The sequence below is a fragment of the Lutzomyia longipalpis genome, chromosome 1 (genome assembly GCF_024334085.1).
Source record: "Lutzomyia longipalpis isolate SR_M1_2022 chromosome 1, ASM2433408v1".
Classification (NCBI taxonomy): domain Eukaryota; kingdom Metazoa; phylum Arthropoda; class Insecta; order Diptera; family Psychodidae; genus Lutzomyia; species Lutzomyia longipalpis.
In genome coordinates, this window is record NC_074707.1 from 20,810,240 (window position 1) to 20,829,906 (window position 19,667).

The 19,667-nt window shown below is 37.4% G+C and overlaps 5 protein-coding genes across 10 annotated transcripts; 1 reads left to right on the top strand and 4 right to left on the bottom strand.

Moving 5' to 3' along the window:
- Positions 1-282: 282 nt before the first annotated feature.
- On the bottom strand, positions 283-3,981 carry LOC129796616 (nucleolar protein 6). Its single transcript, XM_055838708.1, has 4 exons — positions 3,926-3,981; positions 1,287-3,843; positions 736-1,204; positions 283-675 (listed from the first exon to the last, which is right to left on the bottom strand). The coding sequence occupies exons 2-4, from the start codon at positions 3,803-3,805 to the stop codon at positions 304-306; spliced, it is 3,360 nt and encodes a 1,119-aa protein (XP_055694683.1). The 5' UTR covers positions 3,806-3,843; positions 3,926-3,981; the 3' UTR covers positions 283-303.
- Positions 3,982-4,047: 66 nt separating this feature from the next.
- On the bottom strand, positions 4,048-5,956 carry LOC129796809 (F-box/LRR-repeat protein 2). Its single transcript, XM_055838901.1, has 2 exons — positions 5,755-5,956; positions 4,048-5,692 (listed from the first exon to the last, which is right to left on the bottom strand). Exon 2 carries the CDS (start codon positions 5,663-5,665, stop codon positions 4,262-4,264), a length of 1,404 nt encoding a protein of 467 aa, XP_055694876.1. The 5' UTR covers positions 5,666-5,692; positions 5,755-5,956; the 3' UTR covers positions 4,048-4,261.
- Positions 5,957-6,096: 140 nt separating this feature from the next.
- On the bottom strand, positions 6,097-7,231 carry LOC129796861 (DNA repair protein complementing XP-A cells homolog). Its single transcript, XM_055838982.1, has 3 exons — positions 7,021-7,231; positions 6,691-6,954; positions 6,097-6,629 (listed from the first exon to the last, which is right to left on the bottom strand). Exons 1-3 carry the CDS (start codon positions 7,188-7,190, stop codon positions 6,191-6,193), a joined length of 873 nt encoding a protein of 290 aa, XP_055694957.1. The 5' UTR covers positions 7,191-7,231; the 3' UTR covers positions 6,097-6,190.
- A 55-nt stretch (positions 7,232-7,286) lies between these two features.
- Positions 7,287-15,924, top strand: LOC129796771 (uncharacterized). Of its 6 annotated transcripts, none has more exons than XM_055838844.1 (9): positions 7,287-7,638; positions 7,720-7,870; positions 7,956-8,416; positions 8,497-9,394; positions 9,463-10,211; positions 11,415-11,500; positions 14,034-14,179; positions 15,250-15,628; positions 15,698-15,924. In XM_055838844.1, coding segments are annotated over exons 1-9 (3,012 nt in total). In that variant the 5' UTR covers positions 7,287-7,497; the 3' UTR covers positions 15,699-15,924. The 6 variants fall into 6 exon arrangements, with proteins under 6 accessions (XP_055694819.1, XP_055694820.1, XP_055694816.1 ...); XM_055838845.1 differs by having other exon boundaries at positions 7,296-7,638; positions 14,040-14,179; XM_055838841.1 differs by having other exon boundaries at positions 7,328-7,638; positions 7,702-7,870.
- Positions 15,925-16,482: 558 nt separating this feature from the next.
- LOC129796909 (paired box protein Pax-3) lies at positions 16,483-19,667 on the bottom strand. The gene is made up of 4 exons (XM_055839039.1): positions 18,724-19,667; positions 18,145-18,280; positions 16,981-17,390; positions 16,483-16,881 (listed from the first exon to the last, which is right to left on the bottom strand). The coding sequence occupies exons 1-4, from the start codon at positions 19,368-19,370 to the stop codon at positions 16,647-16,649; spliced, it is 1,428 nt and encodes a 475-aa protein (XP_055695014.1). The 5' UTR covers positions 19,371-19,667; the 3' UTR covers positions 16,483-16,646.

Here is a 19,667-nt window from a genome sequence, read left to right on the forward strand (position 1 = left end):
CTCACAAGAAAAATTGAAAACTGAATCCTTCCTCAAATGCTGCAACCATTATTTATGGTGCTATGAGGTGAATTGAGCAATAAGGACATGATGAAAAATTCAAGGAGTTTTCTGTAATTGAGGAAGATTTTCTCACTTTGTCGTAATTGTAGTTTGAAGAGTAAATAATGAATAAGAATAGCTCGAATTACCCTTTCTTTCTTAGCGTCAGACAATAAATAATCTGAAAAAAAATCAAGATTAAAGATTTTCTGGAACGCCACGACGCACCAAATAAAATCCTTTTAAAAGAAATAAAAACTTTTATTGGAAATTAATAATTTCCGTCACCAAACCTTTTCCTATCATTTCAAAATCCTTCAAGATTTTCTCTCTATCCACCCAGAGCTTCCCATTTGAGCCAAGGGAATGTCCAGCAAGAGCAGATATCCGAAAATCCACGGAATCCTCAATGTTTGGCTTCCAAAGTACCCCAATAAAGTCCTCCTTGAGTGGATTTGAAAAGAAAACTGCCACAGATCCAAAAGCAGCTCGTAAATCTCGTAGGTAGAGCTTGACAGGATTAAATCCAACAGGAAATCTCTTTAATTGTCCTTCTGACATGCTAAAGGAGACTTCCCTTTCATTAACTTTGATTATTGCGCTAAAGGAATCAAAATGATGCTTCTGAAAATGCTAAATAAAATAAAATTTCATTTAAAAATGTATTTTGTGATTGAGAATAGAAAATTTTACCTTTTCAACATCCATAATTCCCTGAAGAAGATTTTTCTCCGCTGTATCAATTAGTTGTTTAGCCAGCACAGAAACTCTAACGAGAATTTGCAAAATTGGTGCAGATTTACTCCAAATACTGTGCTTTGTGGCATCAAAGGACGTCACAATGGTCAGTGGGGGATAATTCTCGCGGGATGACTGAAAATTAGCTTCCAGTTTTGACACTTCCTCCGGTGTTAGGGATTCATTGAAGTTCACAATGATTAACTCATTTTGCCAGTTTGTACTGCCCATGAGATGTAGGAAGCGCAGGAATCCCGCCTGAGGTTGGAAAGGAGGCAAGGAGGCTCCGGGTTTTGTGTACAGAGACGCTACAAGAAGTTCCGTACACTCATCTGGCCAGAGATATTGATCAAAGAGCTGAGAATACAGCCACTTTTTTGCCAGGCAAACAGTTGGTCCGAATGAATTGAATTGTTGATGAATCCTACGTGAAGTAAGCCAAAAAAAAAAAAACAATTTAGAATTAGTTTAGAGGATAGAATCTTATAGCCAAATGCTTTTTTTACCCATTGAGAGCACTCGAGAGACGCGGAAGAATAAAGAGCTCCCTCTCAAATTGCACACTCTCCGGTGAATCCCTCTGTTTTGCAATCCCGTTGGCAATAATTTGTTTCCGGAGCGCTAATTCCTTTGCATGAGCCACTTGGAAGCGAAATATGAATCCTCCTTTGAGAATTTCAATGCCATTCATTGAGACTCTTGTGAATTTTATGCCATTCTTCGAGAGTTTCTTCATCAATTCAAGATAGAAAGCTTGCTTCAGCTTCTCAATGGCTACCACACTATCTGGCCACTTTCCACTGAGGCTCAGCTGCAAAACTCCTTCGTAGATTTGCTTACCGTAGAAGAGGACGGCGCCATCCTCTTGAGTAGAATAGCCATTTGGGAAATTTGCAATGGGATCGCAGTAGCGGAAAATGGGTGATGTTCCCTGAACAGCAGTAATCTCCAATGGAAGATCTTCCAAACTTCTCAAAACCTTTCCAAGTGCATCAAATTCCTGAATTACATGCAGTGACATCATTTCTGTATCATATCCATCGCGATATTTTCCACCTTTTGCCTTTTCTTTTGCTGTTATTTCGCAATTCAACTCATTTCCGCTGTACGTGCAAGATTCCCGTAAAGACTCTTCGCTCATTTCCAAATGATGCGACAGAAGGTGGAAGACAATGTCCCGGGAAATCATTCTCTTCCGTGTCAGGGAACTCGATGAAGGTGCCCAGATGCAAGCTTCAGTGATAGAGCCATCCTTGAATCGACGCAATTGGGATTTTTCACCCCAAAAATTACGAAATTCCACAGCTTCGGGTTCATTAGCTTGCGGTCCCTTAACTACCACATCAAGAGCCTCCTGCGGGTGTACAATAAATCCAAAAGTCAGTGAGGAATCTTCAGCAGAGCGTCCGGGGATTTGCTGCACGTCCCAGCGTTTCACTTCACATGGCAGGGGACAAAATGCAATTATTCTACTTGAGAGACCCTTCCGGAGGATGTCTGAAATTTCATCCTGAAGTCGTGGGTACCAGAATGTGCAGTAGTTGAGGGTATCTGCAACGGAGGATTGCTTCTGGATTGCCTCCGCAATTTCCTTGTTATGTGGGATGCTGAGAAAGTGATCATACTGAAGGCACAGTGGAATTGATGCCATGAAGAGACAGTGGAAGCTATTCACAGATGAATTGTCCAGGAGATTAAGGGCAATTTTTGCTTCCAACCTGATGCGTTTGTACAAATCTTCCGATAATGTGGCACAGAGATTGAGAAAACCACTTGTATCCACAAAGACAACACGGAAGTATTTGTGGAAATCCTCAATGCATGGTTTGTTGCCACCTTCGGACTTTTGCATGCATTTGGCACCCTTTCCCACCTCATTCCAGGCACTTTCACCCAAGTACGTCCACAAAATTCGAATAATTTGATAGCTACTTGCATTGCTGTTCAACTTCCGGGCATGCAGCAGATGTGCCAGGAGGATTGTGACGAGATATCCCGAAAAGCCTGAATATCCTCTATCGAGTCCCCGTTGCTTTAGCCAGACTTTCAGAAGAATTGCAGCATCGCGGACATTTTGCTTCCCGTCGAAACATTCAAGAATGAATTTTTCATTCCTCAGCATGACAAAATCTTCCAGAATTGATGAATTGTAGTGAGGAGTAGCACATTGTTCGCTTTCAACATCGCTCGTGGGTGTTCCTCTAATCACTCCGGACCTCACATTGTTCCTCAGTGGGATGAATCTAACCAGTTTATAGGTAATTTCCTCACAGGCTAAGTGAATGGCAAATGTGACGTGTTTGTTTTTCTCCGGATTGGTGAGCAAGAGTATGGGTTTCAGGGGATTCCCTCTTGCATACATAAACTCCTGTTGTGTACCCAATTCAGGGGACTTCTTCTTCAAATGCTTGAGGATGTAACACAAGTAGAGAGCTCTCTTTCTGTGATAGATCATATTAAGGTAATCGCTAGTCTGGAAGAATTCCTTTGGCATCTCAATACAAATATCCACCACAAGATGATTCCCGAGAATTGTTCCAAGCTTCTGAGATCCCACAACATTGGCTGACTTCTTGGGCACAATAAACTGAAAAGTTCCCTTTGTCTCCTCAAGGAATGATGTGTCCAGGGGAAGTTTTATCTTCTTCAACCATCCTAAATCATCGAGAGAGCGCTTCTCCTTGCCAGCTGGTAGTGCCATGAGGAATTTGTTGAAATCAATTAGCCAATTTTCAGTGTAGTTTCGGTGTTTTGTTTGAACTTTCGCAATTTCTTTCAGCATCTCCTCAACTTGCATCCTAAAGAGATTTGAGTGGTAGAGATTACTCGATTCCTTGAGCACGTTTATTTCCTCAGCAGTTGGTGCCTTCTTGAGGTCCCATTTTGTGCGCTTCCTCTTCTCCTCATCCGCGGATCCTTGCAATTTATGCTTGGGAGCATACTTTGGGGGTGGCTGTGTGAGCTCTGGATCAACATCACCATCGCTATCGCTGAAAACTGACGAATTCTCTTCTGAGCTGCTCATTTCTTGTTTATTTTTCTCCTTTTTTCTTCAATTTAATACTGCAAAGGTAGAAATATGTTTTAGAACTATGTTCAAGTTGATTTAATTGGTAGTACAGGTGTAAATTTGTAGTAAAATTACCTTTCTCTGACTATTATTCAAAAGCACATGGTATCTTGACAAAAAGAAAACATAACCCAATAACAACTCATTCATATGTTTGGATTTTCTCCGTGGAAATGGTAAGGAAAATTCCAACAAAGTTCCACAAAGAATCAAATTCAGTTATTTCTAATTCATTTACATTTCTTTTTTGTTCACAAAGTTTAAAAGTTTAGCTCTCTAGATTTGATATTAAAATATAGGAAAAGTCGGAAAAGTTAATTAATTAAATAGTAATAAAAGGAAGTTTAGTGGTCTTCTGGAATTCATAGTTTTGTCCGTTTTGCCGTTACTTCTTCATCTTTTTGTCTCTCTTTAACAGACACTACATTCATTTAATTCCATTTCAAACATTCTGAGGACTTGGGGTACAATGGATACAGGTGGTTCACGCGATGATGGTGGATGCCACGAAAGTTCAATCCGCCCCTTATTGTTAAAATAGAACTGTGCAATGAAAGCCCTCTTGCTGTCGCTCTTGATGTATTCGTGAATTGGTGTATCATTAACACAAAGCTCGAGGAGACCCGGACGATCCTTGAGATGAATTTCGAGATCAATAAGGAATTCATCTCCATATTGAGGGTTTTGTGACAAGTTGATGTAATCCAATGATGGACATTTCATGATAAATTCCCTCAAGCCACGTGGAGAGACGCTGCAGCAATCAACAACACAGAGCTTCTTCAGTGTGTTGTTGCAGGAGAGTGTAGCCAATGTTGAATCGTTGCAATTGTTCATGTGATACAGCTTCAATGCCTCAAGTTTCGTGAAGTATCGCAGCTCCTTCAGGGTGCTCTCGTAGAAGTCCTTTCGGAACACCTTGAGATGACTAATGATCATTATCCATTCCAAGCGATGATGCATTTTAGCCCAGAACAAACGCAAATTATCGTAATCTCTCGGGAAGCTGTACTTCACGTCAATCTTGGTGAGTTTTGGCAGATTTGCAAGTTTTTCAAAGCTGGAATCATTGGCTCCGTGGTAGTGGTCGGAGATCCCCAGAGCATTCACGTTAAGTACGATGGTTGCAATCGTGCTCAAAGATGACTCATTGAGTGTATCGCAACCGACGATGCTGAGTGATTGAAGTTGTGGATTATTCCTGCAGAATTCAGCAAAGTATCCGGGTTCCAGTGAAGCACATTCACTCAAATCAACATGCTTCAGCTTCGTCAGCCCCCTCAGGCTCTGAAGGCACACGCCGGTAAGATTCTTGTTTCCGTTCAATTGAAGGAATTCAAGTTGTGTGGCGTTGGTGAAGCACATTCCAATGCTATCGGTGTAGTTGCATCTCTCCAAACTTACATGCTGAATTGTCTTGAAAATTTCGGTAAACCTTTTAAGGGATGGCCTGGTGAGAATGTCAAATTCAGTAAACTGAATGCCCTCCAAGTTAGTGAAGTAATTCAAAACGGACAGAGGAATTGCATTGCCTTTCATACGGAATGATGATTTAGACACAACCAAGACGCGAGCGTAGGGTCCAACGCGCTTAGCAATCTGCTTTGCCAATTGTAGTGGAATTGGTTCATCCTCCGCCTCAGCGAGTTCGTCGTAGTTCAACTCCCGGAAAGATGGGTAAGACATTTCAGCAATAGTACGAAACTTCGTACAAACCTCCTCCATTGTAATCACTTCGCGAATATCGAGGTAAGAAAAAATACTCAGAAGACAGTCGTGGTTTAGAATGAGAATTGATTTGTGCTGCGAATCCATTTTGTGGAAGAAGTCTCTGGAGAGAGCCTGAAAATCAAGTTAGCTGATTTTTTTTTGATACGTTCCGGAAAGAAAGTGTTGTACCTAACCTTTTTGAGAGAATTTTTCTTTTGTGATTTTTGCTTCTTTTCTTGATCGTACAGATTAAATTCCTTAACGGTATCACTTAGAATGATCAGTTTCTTTTCCCCAAACAATAAATTCACAGATAGGTAATTAAATAAAGCTAAAAATTAGAGATTTTCGTAGAAGAAAATTGGCCTTGCTGAGATAATCGAAACAAATGACTAAAATGGGGCCTCTTAGCCTACTGGATTTTTGAATTTTCTAACGGATTTGAAAAACGGTTTCTTTCTCGATTTCTTTTATTTAAATTCCCGGAGAAATATGTTTATTTTTCTGTTCGCCAGTCTTTGAAAAATCTGTTTTAATTGTCTTTTTAAGATTATAATTGAGAATTTTATTCTGACAATTTTAAATGAAAAAGAATTGTACAAAAAAATCACAAGACTCGAAAAGATTTTTTTACATTTTTTCAAAGGTTTCCGTGTATTTGCAGGTGAGACAGGTATGAGTGTACGTATCATCAGATTCATTATAGCTATCCGGACCGAATTTGTGAATATGAGCTGCTTCGGAGGTTCTATCGTAGAGACTACTTCTCATGTCCATCCTCAGTTGCTTCATTTGTTTGTTGTACTTCTTGATTTTACTCTTTTCTCGCTTTTCATCTCGTAGCTCATGTTGCGCCCGAAGATTCTCTTCGCTGCCCCACACTTCCAGTGCTCTCTTCTCAATCTGGACATGCAGATAGAGTTTCATTTCGCCCCAGCGAACGTTGTGGGGATTCTTACGAATAATATACTTCAGTGGGGGTTCTCGCTTCTCCAGATCGCAATCCTGCAGCAGATATTCTTTCTTTGCATCCGTTTTGGTAATCAGGGAATGCTTATCATCGTTATCTCTGCAGGAAGAGATTCAGAGTGAGAATATTGCTTCTTAACATCCTTCTTTATTGTTCTTACCGGCAGTTATCACACACGGGATAGTCAAAGTGGTGCATAAGGTAGGATTCTGCGAATTTATCAGCACACTCCATGCATTCATCGTAAGTAACGGGAAGATCAATAGCTTCATCTATAATGTGCTGCTCCTCAGAATTCCCATGTGGTTGATTCCCGGAGTTTTTTCCTTCGCCAACTTCCTCCTCGATCAGAAAACCTCCACCACTGTCAACAAAGCGACTCCCATGGATCTTTATTACGCTTTTTTCACCTTCTTCAACAGATCTGAAAGGAAATACAGGAAAATTTATGAAAAAAAAGCTCCAGAAGCTTGATTTTTCCCCTACGAACTTTGCATAGGGATGAGCTACGAGCTTTGAGTTCTTGAGATAGAGCGCCTTCTGACGATTTCTATCAATTCGAGACTTCTGGGCATCAGTCAGGCCACTATTGCTGGATTCTTGAGACATTTTTGTGGGAAAAATTAATTTTTGAGGGAAAACTTGCGAAATTAAAAGCATGCAAACTGACGCAACTCACACTAACGCAAAACTCATTCACGCACACAAGGAAACATTTTTCCAACGGCCAATCAGAAGCTTTCAAATACGCGTAGAAAACAAAAAGTAAAAGCAAAAAATCACAAGAAGAAGAAGAAGAAGTTTGATTGTCAAAATTTTTTGTTGAATAATTTTTTTCTGGGATAAAAAATTGCAAGTTTTCGTGCAAAATATCACTCCCAGGGATTTCGTGGACACACCCAGAGTACATTTGGGTTGTGCAGCAGTGCGTGAGGGTGAAGTGAAGGGTGCCAGGACGTGGAGATTAATGCCGCAAGCGCCGCAAGGTGTGAACAAGAATAGAAGCAATGTCCTGGCAAACTCCTACATTAAGGCATCCAAGGATCTCGTCTTCAAGGAGATCGTGATCAATGATGCACCAGTAGCTGCGAGGAATCTTCTGACCAAGGTGAGTGAGGTGGTGTGGTGCAAGGTGAGAGTTTTGCTGCGTGTGGAATTTTGTGCGTGACAGAGCGTCCGTCATTTGCAGGGACAGACGCAGGACGAAATATCCCAGTGTTCAGGAGCTTCAATCTCCACGCGGGGCAGATACATTTCTCCCGCTGAGAAGAATAGTGGTCCAGTGCATGAGAGACCACTCTATCTGTACATCCAAGCCCATACGAAACATTCTCTTGACTGTGAGTTGCCAGTTGCCCTTGAAAATGGTCTTCCGGAAGATTTTTGTGCTCTAAAACAGCCTTTGTGGCTTTTCTCTCTCCCCAGTGGCTGTGCAGAAAGTGACACAGATTATCCAGATGGAGGGACCGCATCATCAGCGAATGCCCAAATTTGGTCCTGGGAATCAGGCCATGCCACCCTCAAATACATGTGTTGAAAAAATTATGATTGGTCTGGAGCACGCACCACCGGCATTTGACCTCCGGGGTCGTCTAATTGGGGTCGGTGGGGCAAATTTGCACTACATACGGAACGAAACGGGCGCAATGGCCACCCTTAGGGGGCGTGGGTCAATGTTCCTTGATCCACAGTTTGGTCAGGAATCTCCGGAACCACTGCATTTGTACATTGAACATCTGCGCCCTGAAGGGCTTCAAGCAGCCCGGCAGCTGGCGAAGAATCTAATTGAGACTCTGCAGCAGGAGCTGATTCAATTCCAACAGATGAATCCACCAGCAACAAATATTCAGTACCACGCATCCTCAACAGTGACGCAGACTTCTGAAGTGAGAAACTTTGACCTTTTATCTATTTTTATCTTCTTTTTTTCAACTTGATGTATTCATTTTTTTTTCCTTTTTTTTAGCAACAAATCTATACGCCACAGCAGATTGTTCAGATGGGGATCCCACCGCCTATTATAGCTGTGCCCCCACCTGTGATTCAGGGTCCAACGGTGCAACAGCAGCAAATTCTCACCCAGCCGACATCACAGATTGTACCGCCGCCGCAGTATCAGGCACAGCAAAATCCAGCTCCAGCTCCCATTCAGTCGGCGCCACAGCCACAAATAATTCAGCATTCGGTGCCTATTCAGCTGCATCCAAATGGGAATGTGATGATTCAGCAGCAAGTACAGACGAATCCCACAACGCTCACGAGCATCAATCTTCCTCCACCTGGTGTGCATATTCCCCTTAAATCGGGCTCACTGGTACAGGTACAGACGGCACCGCCGATGCCGGTATTCTCACAGCCACCACCGAATATACAGCTGCAGCAGCAACCGCCACCATCGCAGATCATTCTCAATCAGGCTCCGCCAAACAACTATCAGTACCAATACATCCAGCAGCAGCCACAGCTACAGCAGAATGACACCACACAGCAGCAGGGGCATGTCACAATACAGCACATCTATCAGCCTCAGCCGCAGATTCAGAGGATTATTCATCAGAATCCCACAACGCAGCCTATTGAGCAATTCCAGCAGATTCGCCCGAGTCAGCAGTACATTACGCTGCAGGGTAACACGGCATACGTTGTTCCGCCACCCAATATTGTTCAACAAACTGCCCCGAGCCAGCCAGCACCAAATCCCCCCAATGTGGTCTTTTCCACACAACTGCCGCCCCCACAGTCGCATCAGGAGATTGCTCAATTCACAAATGCAAAGCCACCAGATGGTGGGATGGGTCTCGAGGAGAGGAAGTTTGACACCAAAAGCCCCGAATATGATCAGAACAAGATAGATAGACAGAATGGTGAGTATTTGAAAGTCTTTGCAGGATATTAATGATAAAAATGTAACAAAATCATTTTATTTTTGTAGAAAATCCAATGAACAAAAATGGAATGGATTGTCCTCCGGTGTCAATAAATTCCTTCATGGCGAGACCACCTGTACAGCAGAATACCGTCGCAATGTCATCCATTCCCATTATTCAGGCACCTCCGCCAATAATGTCAATTCCCCCGCCGGGGATTCATCAATTTATTGGGAATACCTACTTAACAACAGCCCCGTCCCAGCAGGAGAACTACAATGCAACTCCTGTGTCCATTCATCAGCTTCAACCGCCACCGCAGCAGGTTCACATGTCCACCGTGACGGCTCCCACGCAGCATCATGTTGTCCTCAATCATTCGTGGCAACCACCCCCAAATCAGATTCATCACATTGGTCCTGCCAGTCAGATACAGAATGTGCAGATTTCGCATCAAATTCGCAATCCTGGCAGTGAGATTATTGTGGGGAATCAAATAATAAGTGCACCGAGTAGTGAAGTTGCGCCTCAACATAATTCCATCATTACGACACTACCACCAGCTCCGGGGATGCAGGTACAATTTCAACCGCCGCCGCAGCAGCAGCAGCAACAACAGATGCAGGAAAGTGGGCCACCACCGCAATTTGGGGAGTTGCACACAATTCCCAATAGTATGCATCAGAGGGTGATGCAGCAGCAGCACCCCGGTCAATTTGAGGGGCAAATTGATAAGGGTGGACCCAAAGGTGGCCCCAAGAATTCTCAAGCACAGCAAAATACATGCTTTTCACCTGAGAATACACAAAAACAGGTAAGTTTTGCGCATTTCTCATAAAGTTGCAGCACAATAATTGATTTTTTGCAATGCTACAAGTTTGTCCCAATTCTACTGACGTTCTCGAATTATTCAAATTTATTCCTAAAGAATTTGACACGCCACTATTTATTTTATCAACTCAAAGAGAAGCTCTCGTTGCAAATGAAGTTGTAATATGCATAATTCGTGATTATTTAACAGAGTTCTATTTTTGGGATGGATTCACATAATGTGCTATGCAGAAATTTGCAAAGAAGCATCACATTGATCTAACAAAGTGACAAAAATATGATTATTTTATAAAGAGAATGTTATTTGAAGAGGCAGATGGATGCGGCATATCCCAAATAATTTCACATTGAAAGGAGTTTATTCATTTCTTTATGAGAAAGCCTTTCTTTAAAGAAAATAATCCGGATACACTTAATATTATAGGGAGGATTGAAAAATGAAAAATAAATCTCTAAAAAAAACTTATTCATTTTCTATAATTATCTGTAAAGCGAAGTTTGTGAAGATTTGCCAAAAATGCAAACAGTGACGTCATTGCTGTTGAAGTTTGCAGATACAGTTTGTACTGAAAGCGGTTTTTATGCTTTCCAGCCAGACTGTCGTCCTCATTTAATTTTTGTTCCGATTGAAGCTTGTACTTTAACTTCAATTGCAACTGTTGTAAATAACCAAAATGACGTCATAATAATGTTTTCTTTGCCTTTTTAATGTAATAATTTTAAGTTTAAAAATATCTTTTCAAAATTCACCAATAATTAAAAATTGACGTGATTGTTTCAAATAAATGAGAGAGATAAAAAATCACAATAGTGACGTCATTATTTGCATTTTTAGATAAACATTTACAGGTTTTTTCGAACCCAGTCAAAAAATTAGAAAATCTTTTTTCAGTTTTATTGATTCTCAACAAATTCTCGCGTGTCCCAGTCCTTTTCTCGAATGAAAAGTTTTTCCACATAAAAACGAATAAACACCTTTCGGACATTTATTAGAAAGCTATTTTAATGTTACCTACACTACATTCAGTACAAAGCATGTCGTTCGGTATGTAGTGATTGATCTTAAAAGAGAACAATCCCATATTATTAGGACACGTGCGAAAAAAAATAAAAAGAAATAAACAGAAAATAGCTCTTAGTAAACAAATTAGTTTAATGAGAGTTTGTATACAAATTTCTTCTGCAGATGGGACAAATGCCAAGAATTGGCATGAAGCGAAAACATGAAGATGAGCCTGGAAGTGTTTCAACTTCGCCAAGAATTGGAATGGGGTATGTGATTTAGTTGTTCCTTTTTACTCTAATTTTCTCTATATAAGCTGTTTTAGAATGTTTCCTGAGGCAATTTAGGTACAATTTGGGGTTCCGAAGAAAGGTCTTTTGCGCGGCAAACATTCCATTTACTCTACATTCTTTCTTGTTGATTATTTTAATGTAGTAAGTTATATTAATTCCGAATGAATAATTAAATCTTTAAGTCGTTTGAATTGAGAAAAAATTATTTAAGTCAAAAAAAGATTAAAACAAAAATTTAATTTGAAAGATCATTCTTTTGCCTGAATTGTACCTTGAAAAATTTCCATCTCATATTGTACGTTTAAATTAGGTGAAAATGCATTGCTGAATGGAAAATGGATGGGAAAAAGCGTGTGAATGATTTTCCATTATTTTTTCGTAAAAGAAAAAAAAATAAACAGGAAAAATAAATTTTATTTTTGTAAAAGCTCAAAAGTCCAAAAAAAAAATTTAAATAAAAAAAAATTAAGAAATTTAATGGAAGAAAAAAGTAAAAATAATATAATTTATTCGTTAAAATAGCTCTGTGGATGAATGTAATAATGATTGATGTTAAAACTATGATAAATTTGCAAAAAAAAAGAGAAAATATTTAGAGGAGAGAATAAAACTAAAATTTTGTATGTAAAACTTGTTGCTTCAGTGCAGAGAAATTTGGTGTGTACGTTCCCATTTTCGTATGAATGAAGAATGGGTAAAAGAAAGAAAGAAGAAAATACGAACATTTCTAATCGATAATGTTTTTCCAGCAAAGTGAGTAGGTATGAAGAAAAAATTTATGTGATAAAATCCAACGTTGCAGATGGTATGAATGGGAAAAGTATGCAAAGTATGAATGAGATTTTTTTTTCTTTCAATAATGTTCAATGTGATTAACTAATTTTGAGATTTTTCTTTTATTTTTTTACTTTTTTTTTTAAACTCCTTTTCTTTCAAATGGTGCGTGTTTTGTGACAATTTTCCCCTTTTTTGCTTACAACTAAAAGTCAAAATGATTTTTTGTGTGTGTATGAATATTACAAAGTAAAGGAAAAATGCGAACATGTTGTGTTTTTTCTGTGTTGAATGTGAAAATCTTGAGTGAAGGAAAAATTTGTTATTGTTGCGCTGAGCCATGATAGTGACTAGACAACAAACATTTTATGGTGTATCTTTAAAATATTAAATGAGCCATTTGGCATTTTTATTGCTAACAATGCGCAAAAGAATTTTAACAGATAATTTAGGAAATTTATGTATTTTTATAGTGTTTAATAAAAAAGCATTAACAAATTGAGGAAAAAAGAAATTAAAATGAAATCACTCATAAAAAAACTTTTATATCTATCGAAATCTCATTAAAAAAAACAGCTTAATACTAACAACTTCTTCATGCTATTCGGATTAAAATAAAAGATACAAAAAGTTAGAATTAGTATTCGAAGGTGAGATGAGTTAATTACTTTTGGCAATTATTCATACAAACAAAACTTAAAGCTTTAAAAGTTGAAGAAAAGATAAATTTTATAGATTTTTTTTTGCTTAAAAGAAATTATTTTTAGATTTAAAACATTTTTTGTGAATTTTTTTTTTTCAAGAAAAAAAAATTTCAAGAATTCCATGAATATCCTAAGAAAAAAGGAGAAATTAAGAAAAACATTAAATAAAAAATTTCCTGAAAAATTTTCATAAAAATAAGAATAAGGATAAGTACCTATCTAAAGATATATCAAAGAGCTAACGATTATTTAGGATTTAACGGTTTTTAAGTTTAGCTTATTTCATCAAATATTTTAAGGACTGTAATAGTACTCGATGCTCCCTGACTCACTACCCACCGAATGTTGATCTGCTCATAGAGTAAAATGACAGGAATAGTAAGTTACAGAAAACCTTAAATTAGGCAGTGTTAGTGCCAAAAGAAATGGAAAAGAGAGAAAGAGAGGCCAAAGATTATCTGAACTTAGCAAAGAACGGCGGAAAAAGCAGAGTCGTGCGTTATTAGCTGCCGAAACTTCGTCAATTGCAGTCGTGTGTATATTAGCTGTAAGGCTGAGGGTCGAGGTTCCTGAGGGTAGTAGTGTACAAAAACGAAATTGAAGTAAAAAATATATTTAATAAAGTGAAATTTCATTTAAGATAAAAATTCATACAAGAAAAACAATTAATGAAATACAAAAACAAGAATGAAAAACTTTAAAAAGGAATGCTTAGTTAAGGTCAATATCAATTTTAGGACAAAGGATAAAAATAAAAATAAATTGATGCGCTAATAAGTAACCTCCTATCATACATTTACTAACAGATCAATATTCTTTTTCAGTTTCATATTTTTGGTTTATCATTTTTTTCTTTAATTACCATAATTTTTTGTTTTATTCTATTTTTAAAATCATAAATTACTGTTAAAGTTAAAAAGAAAATGAAAGTAATAGTAAAAACAAACGAAAAAAAATGAAAATTGAATATTTTGTGGTTAAAAGAAATTTTTTAAATATAATTAATGATTATTTATATACCTTTTAATCAGAAATAGTTGTGGAGATTTTATTGTAAACGTACGAGAAACACAAAAAACAGGGTGTCCGGAAACAGCTACAACAAGTGCTAATGGAAACACGAATACATCCGGATCACCATCAACAACAAATGCATCAGCATCAACTTATGCTGCAGGTATCGTATATCATATTAAGGACACGCATATTTAGTGAATATTTATATAGAATATGATATACGAAAAATACCAAAAAAAAAAAAGAAAAGAAAAAAATATTGATCTCTAACACGTAAGTATGGTCAAATGTGGAATAAACATCGAGTTGACTGATGCACAGCAGAATAAACATCGCCAAGAATTGAATGCAAAATATTATCAAAAGTTTATTGAAATATCTTTTAAAAATATAAATATTTAATTATTTTGTAAATCATAATCATTATTATGCTTAAATCATTATGAATATTATCTACTATCCATTATTTTTGTTAATTTCTCTTTCAGATTTTTAATGTATTCATGTGAAAACTAAAAAAAAAATGAAATTTTTCAAACATTTCTGTTCAACAGAAATATATTTCATTGGAAAGAAATATCAAAATTAGTTTAATAGGAGAGATTTACATTTATAAATAATAAAATTCATTCTTGAATTTTCTTTTTAAATAAAAAATTTAATTCAAGAATGAGTTTATTTATCATAGCAAAAGTATATTTTTTTTCATTTTTATTTTTGCTTTTTTGAACTTTTTAATATTTAATTAATAAAGGAAAAACTATTGCTATGATATATTGAGTATGTTGACATGCAAACCATTGCATCAGAATGTAAGTATTATTGGTCCTTAAGTTTTTTTTTCTTTCAGATCCTCGCGGTTTCAGTGGTCTTGCCATACAAAACAAATAATTAAAAAATAAAATTATTATAATTGTTATAACAAGTTAGGATAAGAAATTAGTTTTAAGATGATGTTAGGATAAATATGTGAAGTCTTTACTTTCAGAAGACGAAAAGAAGAGAGGGAAGCCGCTTGAATGGAGCCATAATTGTTTTTTTTTTTATTATAAATTCTACAAATAATTTTTCTTATTAGATTCCTCCCTTTGATATTGGAGCAGTTGATGGAGATTCTTTATTTTTATTCGTTTTATCTTTCTCTCTTTATATACTTATTCAAAATAAAAGTGAATATGTATGTAACACACCCTAATTGATCTTTTGTGATTTCCCCTCCATTGAATTCAGATGAGAGCAAAATGGAAAGTGGCAAAACGGTGAATAAAGTGTCGATGGTACCACTAATGGGTGCTGAAGGACAACCTGAGCAGATGAGTTATTCCAGTGGGAATTATCTGCCGTCACAGCAGTCACAGCAACAGAGATACATGATGGAGAAGAATAGTGATTTCGGGTGTGGAGGCCAAGGGAAAAATGATGAGAATTATGGTCCACCGCAGATGCCGATGCGCAATGAATACCGGCCAAATATGCGCCGTTACGGTGGACCAGATCCCAATGCCCCAATGATGGATCGTGGCGTAATGCTGCCACCGCCACCGCATCCAGGTGTCTTCAATCGACCCGGACCCTATGGAGGCTACCAACCACGCTACAGGAGCCAATGGTGAGTACGACTTTATTTTATTTTTATAAGTCTTTTTAAAATTCCTCTTTTCTGCATTTTACTTCATAGAGGAAGGACATAAAATTTGTTCAATTGGCTCACAAAGTTCGCTTAAAAAAAAGTGAAATTCTACATAAAGAAAAATTGTGAAAATCCAATAGAAATATTGACATTTTGCGCGTTACATCTATATTCATAATAATATACTCAAAGTTCTTGTAAATAGCTGTGTTTTAAGGATTAAAGCGTGAGAAAATATGATAATAAAAGCAAAAATTCAATTAATTGAAAACAAATTTATTAACTCTTTTATTTCCATTTGATTTTTGAAAAAATTTCCATTGATTGTCTATCAACCTAGCACATCTAACAAAATAAAGGTAATGTATTTGTCAAAGCTGAAATTCAGGTAACAAAAATGGAGTCTTAACCGTTTAACTGATTTTTTTTTAATTTAAAAAATTACTTACCCGTCGTGAGCTTCTTTGGTAAAAGTTTGCGGGTTAGTGCTAGGCTATTTAGGCAAGATCAATCTTAATTATCATCAAAATTCAATTAAATCAGTCAAAGAGCCTCAAGTTAGCAACAAAGCTTAGAATACAATTTGACTGGCAGGCTTGACAGGAGCCAAAAATGTCGCTAAGACTAAAGATTTTTAAATTCTTTTAGTAGTCGAAGTTCCTTAGAATTAGGTTTACTAGGCTAAACCGGATAAACCAGCTAAACCATAAATTCTCAAGTCTGTGCTAGGAATCTGGGTCCTTAGAATTTATTGATCTTACTTTGGCATCAGGTAGTATCGGTACTATGATCCCTTCTCAGGTTCTCAGAAAAGAAAAAAAAAAAACGCTAAATTATTATTTTTTCTAATTGATTTAATGATTTTCCTTAAGATTTCTATTTTGTAAATGAAAAAAGAAAACGACAATTTCCATCTAATAGTATTGCAATGAATATCAAAAAATGCTGAGAAAATTTCTTCAATGAACGCTAGGAGTAGGTTTTTTTTTACATGGTGCTAATGCAGGAAGGAGGGTAAGACAAAGCTCTGAGTAATGGTGTCCTCGGACTTGTTGATGCTGATCGTGGTACTCTCATCCGGATGACAACTTATTAGCGTTGAATTTGTCGTATACGGCGGTTTCATCTCATTCTCCTCCATTTGACAATTGACATTGTACTTGGATTCATCCAGTGTTCCCATCGTGTGGATAAATTTATTATCTGTCTCAATGTACTTCCCATTGGGGACCCTGAAGAAGAGCCGAATGAAAAAAAAAAATGAAAATTTCCCAATGAAAACCTCGAAATAATGGAAAAATTCTGTTAGATATCTAAATGAAGAGACTTACCCATTTGTGGGGCAATGTGGGTCGTATTTTTCATCTATTGTAACGTAGTGATTGCTTTTCTGCTGTCCGTCGTCCAATTCCCCGCCTCCAGTTCGCGGTGGACTACCGTAGTCAAAGTGCTGCCGGACGGGAAAGAGTTGACTGTCGTGAACGTAGGAGCCGTACTGCCCGGAAAATGATCCGTAGGGACTTGAGGCCGGTGATAGGATGTTAAAGTGTGAGCCAAGCTCGTAAGGTGATGAATAGCTCGTCCAACTGTCCACACTTCCAGGTGAATTCACAGCAGCGGGGGTTTGAGCGAAGGTTGGAAAGGGTGGTCCCAGATTAGTGAGAGGAGCTGATGGGCTATTGGAACCTATGTAGCCTGTCTTTCTTGGGGGTTCTCTCTTGCGCCATTTAGCTCGACGATTCTACAAAATTAATTAAAATTAAAGGTTTCCATTTAAATACAAAGTCTTACAGTACCTATTCTAAGTTCTATTTCAGATTTTAGAAGTCCATAAGTCGTGTTCATTCGGTATTAACATTATAGCTAGGAGAAAACGATTTCGACTTTTAGATTTTGATTTAACTTTTTTCTTTTAGCCTCAAGTATTTAACTTTAAAGTTTTTTTTTTTTAAGGATTTAGCCTTTTTTTTGGTGGATTTTCATTAGCCTTTTTATAGGATTAATTCTTTAGGATCCTTTTAAAATCTTCCGCTCTTCAAATTAAAGACTTTTAAGTCTTTCTGAAATTTCGAATTTGTTGTTTTAAATGAATTTTTAAAGATTATGGGATTAAAATTTACATAATTTTATGTCTCTAAATTCAAAGGTTAAATCGTCGAAGCTTAACAAATAACACAACATTGAACAAATCCAAGATCCGTCGGGACTACCGAATTACTCTTATCATGATTTTTATGATTTAAAACTTTTTTATTAGAGTTTGATAAATTCTAAAATTTAAAAGAGAAAAAATATAGAATAGAATTCATCTTGGGGTTTACTCAAAAGCGAAATTAAGTTTTATATCCTAAAGATTTAAAATAAAAAAAAAATATTCGCGTAAATAAATCTAAACTAAATGAATCTTGCTTGGAAACTTTCCAAAATACAAACTAACAATATTAAAACTTCTATTCTATAGTCAAAAAATTAAATAATAATAAACAAAAACTTACCTGAAACCACACCTGGACCCGTGATTCACTTAAGTTTAATTTTAAAGCCAATTCTTCCCTTGCAAATACATCAGGATACGGAGCTCTTTCGAAGGCTCTTTCAAGTTCTTCCAGCTGATATGCTGTAAATGTCGTCCTACAGAGAAAACCAAAAATAATGTTTTGAAGGTCCTAAAATGTTCTAATGTAGGTCCTCAGTGTAATGCAACAACATTTCAGAAAATGTCGGATTTATCATGTGAAATTCAAGATCATTTTGTGCTTTTTTGTGTGTGGCTTTCTTGGTCATAAATTAAGTTTGTCTCCGTGAATTCCGCAAGTAAATCAACTCAATTGCTTATGCCGGAAGCGCGTGGGAGGTCCTCTAATTTAGTCTAGAGTGAAAGATACACTCTCATATATAATGTCTTTGGAATTAATTACTACAAAAGGAGAAATGTTCTGTTGGACAATGCTCTTATCTTTGCAAGAAAAATCTCATAGCATGATCTTAATGCTCAATTTAAAGCCTCTTGCACTTGTTGGTGTATCCATTTGGGGAAGGAAGAAACTTTAGAAGGACTTTTTGAAAGTATTTACCTGGTTTTCTTCTTCTTTATCCCATTGGGATCTGATTTTTTCTTCTCATTCTTCTTGGATGATGGCGACGGTTCGGCGCCATTCCCATTGCCGGCCCCTTGAATTGGGCCACCACTCGTTGAATTTGGGCTTGATCCTTCTTCGGATTTCCTCTTGATGCACTGCAATCCATTGTGGGGTCGCATACTGGAATCAATTGGTTGTGGTTGCTGGAACATGTTCATTTCGTAGTCAATCTTCGTTGTGTACTCCATATCTGAATTTGGGGAGTAGTTCATTTTGCCATTGGAAAGAAATTCAATTTTACTTCCTGGCGAATAGGTGTCAATCTTCCCATTGGTGTAGTCTGTGGATTTTCCATTTGGTGAATAGGATCCTAGCTTTGTGCTTGAGTACTCGATGTTCTTGTAGTGATCCATCTTTGTGGATCCGCCGGGGAAGAGGCTATGCACCTCAGGTAGACGCTGCTGCCCCGTGATTTCGGGTGTATGATGTCCAGGAATTTGGGGATCCATCTGCCCCAGTATTGTTTGCACAGCAGTTGTGGGTGGCATGAGTTGCCCCTGATCCTGTAGGGGTTTCCCTATGGGTGTGAGTGGATCGGTAAATTCACTAAAAATATGCTCATCAAATCCTGTGGCTTCCATTTCATCACACAAATCACTTGCTCCCCGGCAATTGATCACGCGCGAAATCACAACGACCAATCTCTGATAAACTTGCTTTATTATGGCTTGTAACACTCAATTGATGAATTAACAATTTATTAATTGCATAATTTCATAATCACTCCTTCGGCACGGCCAAATGGATGTAATAACAAAACGGTCACTTCTGCAGGACAACACTGTGCACACAGTACATAGAACACAAACTTCTTCTTCACAATTGATGGAACAATCTAAAAATCCAAAGTATTTATACTCAATTAAGGCCAATTTATA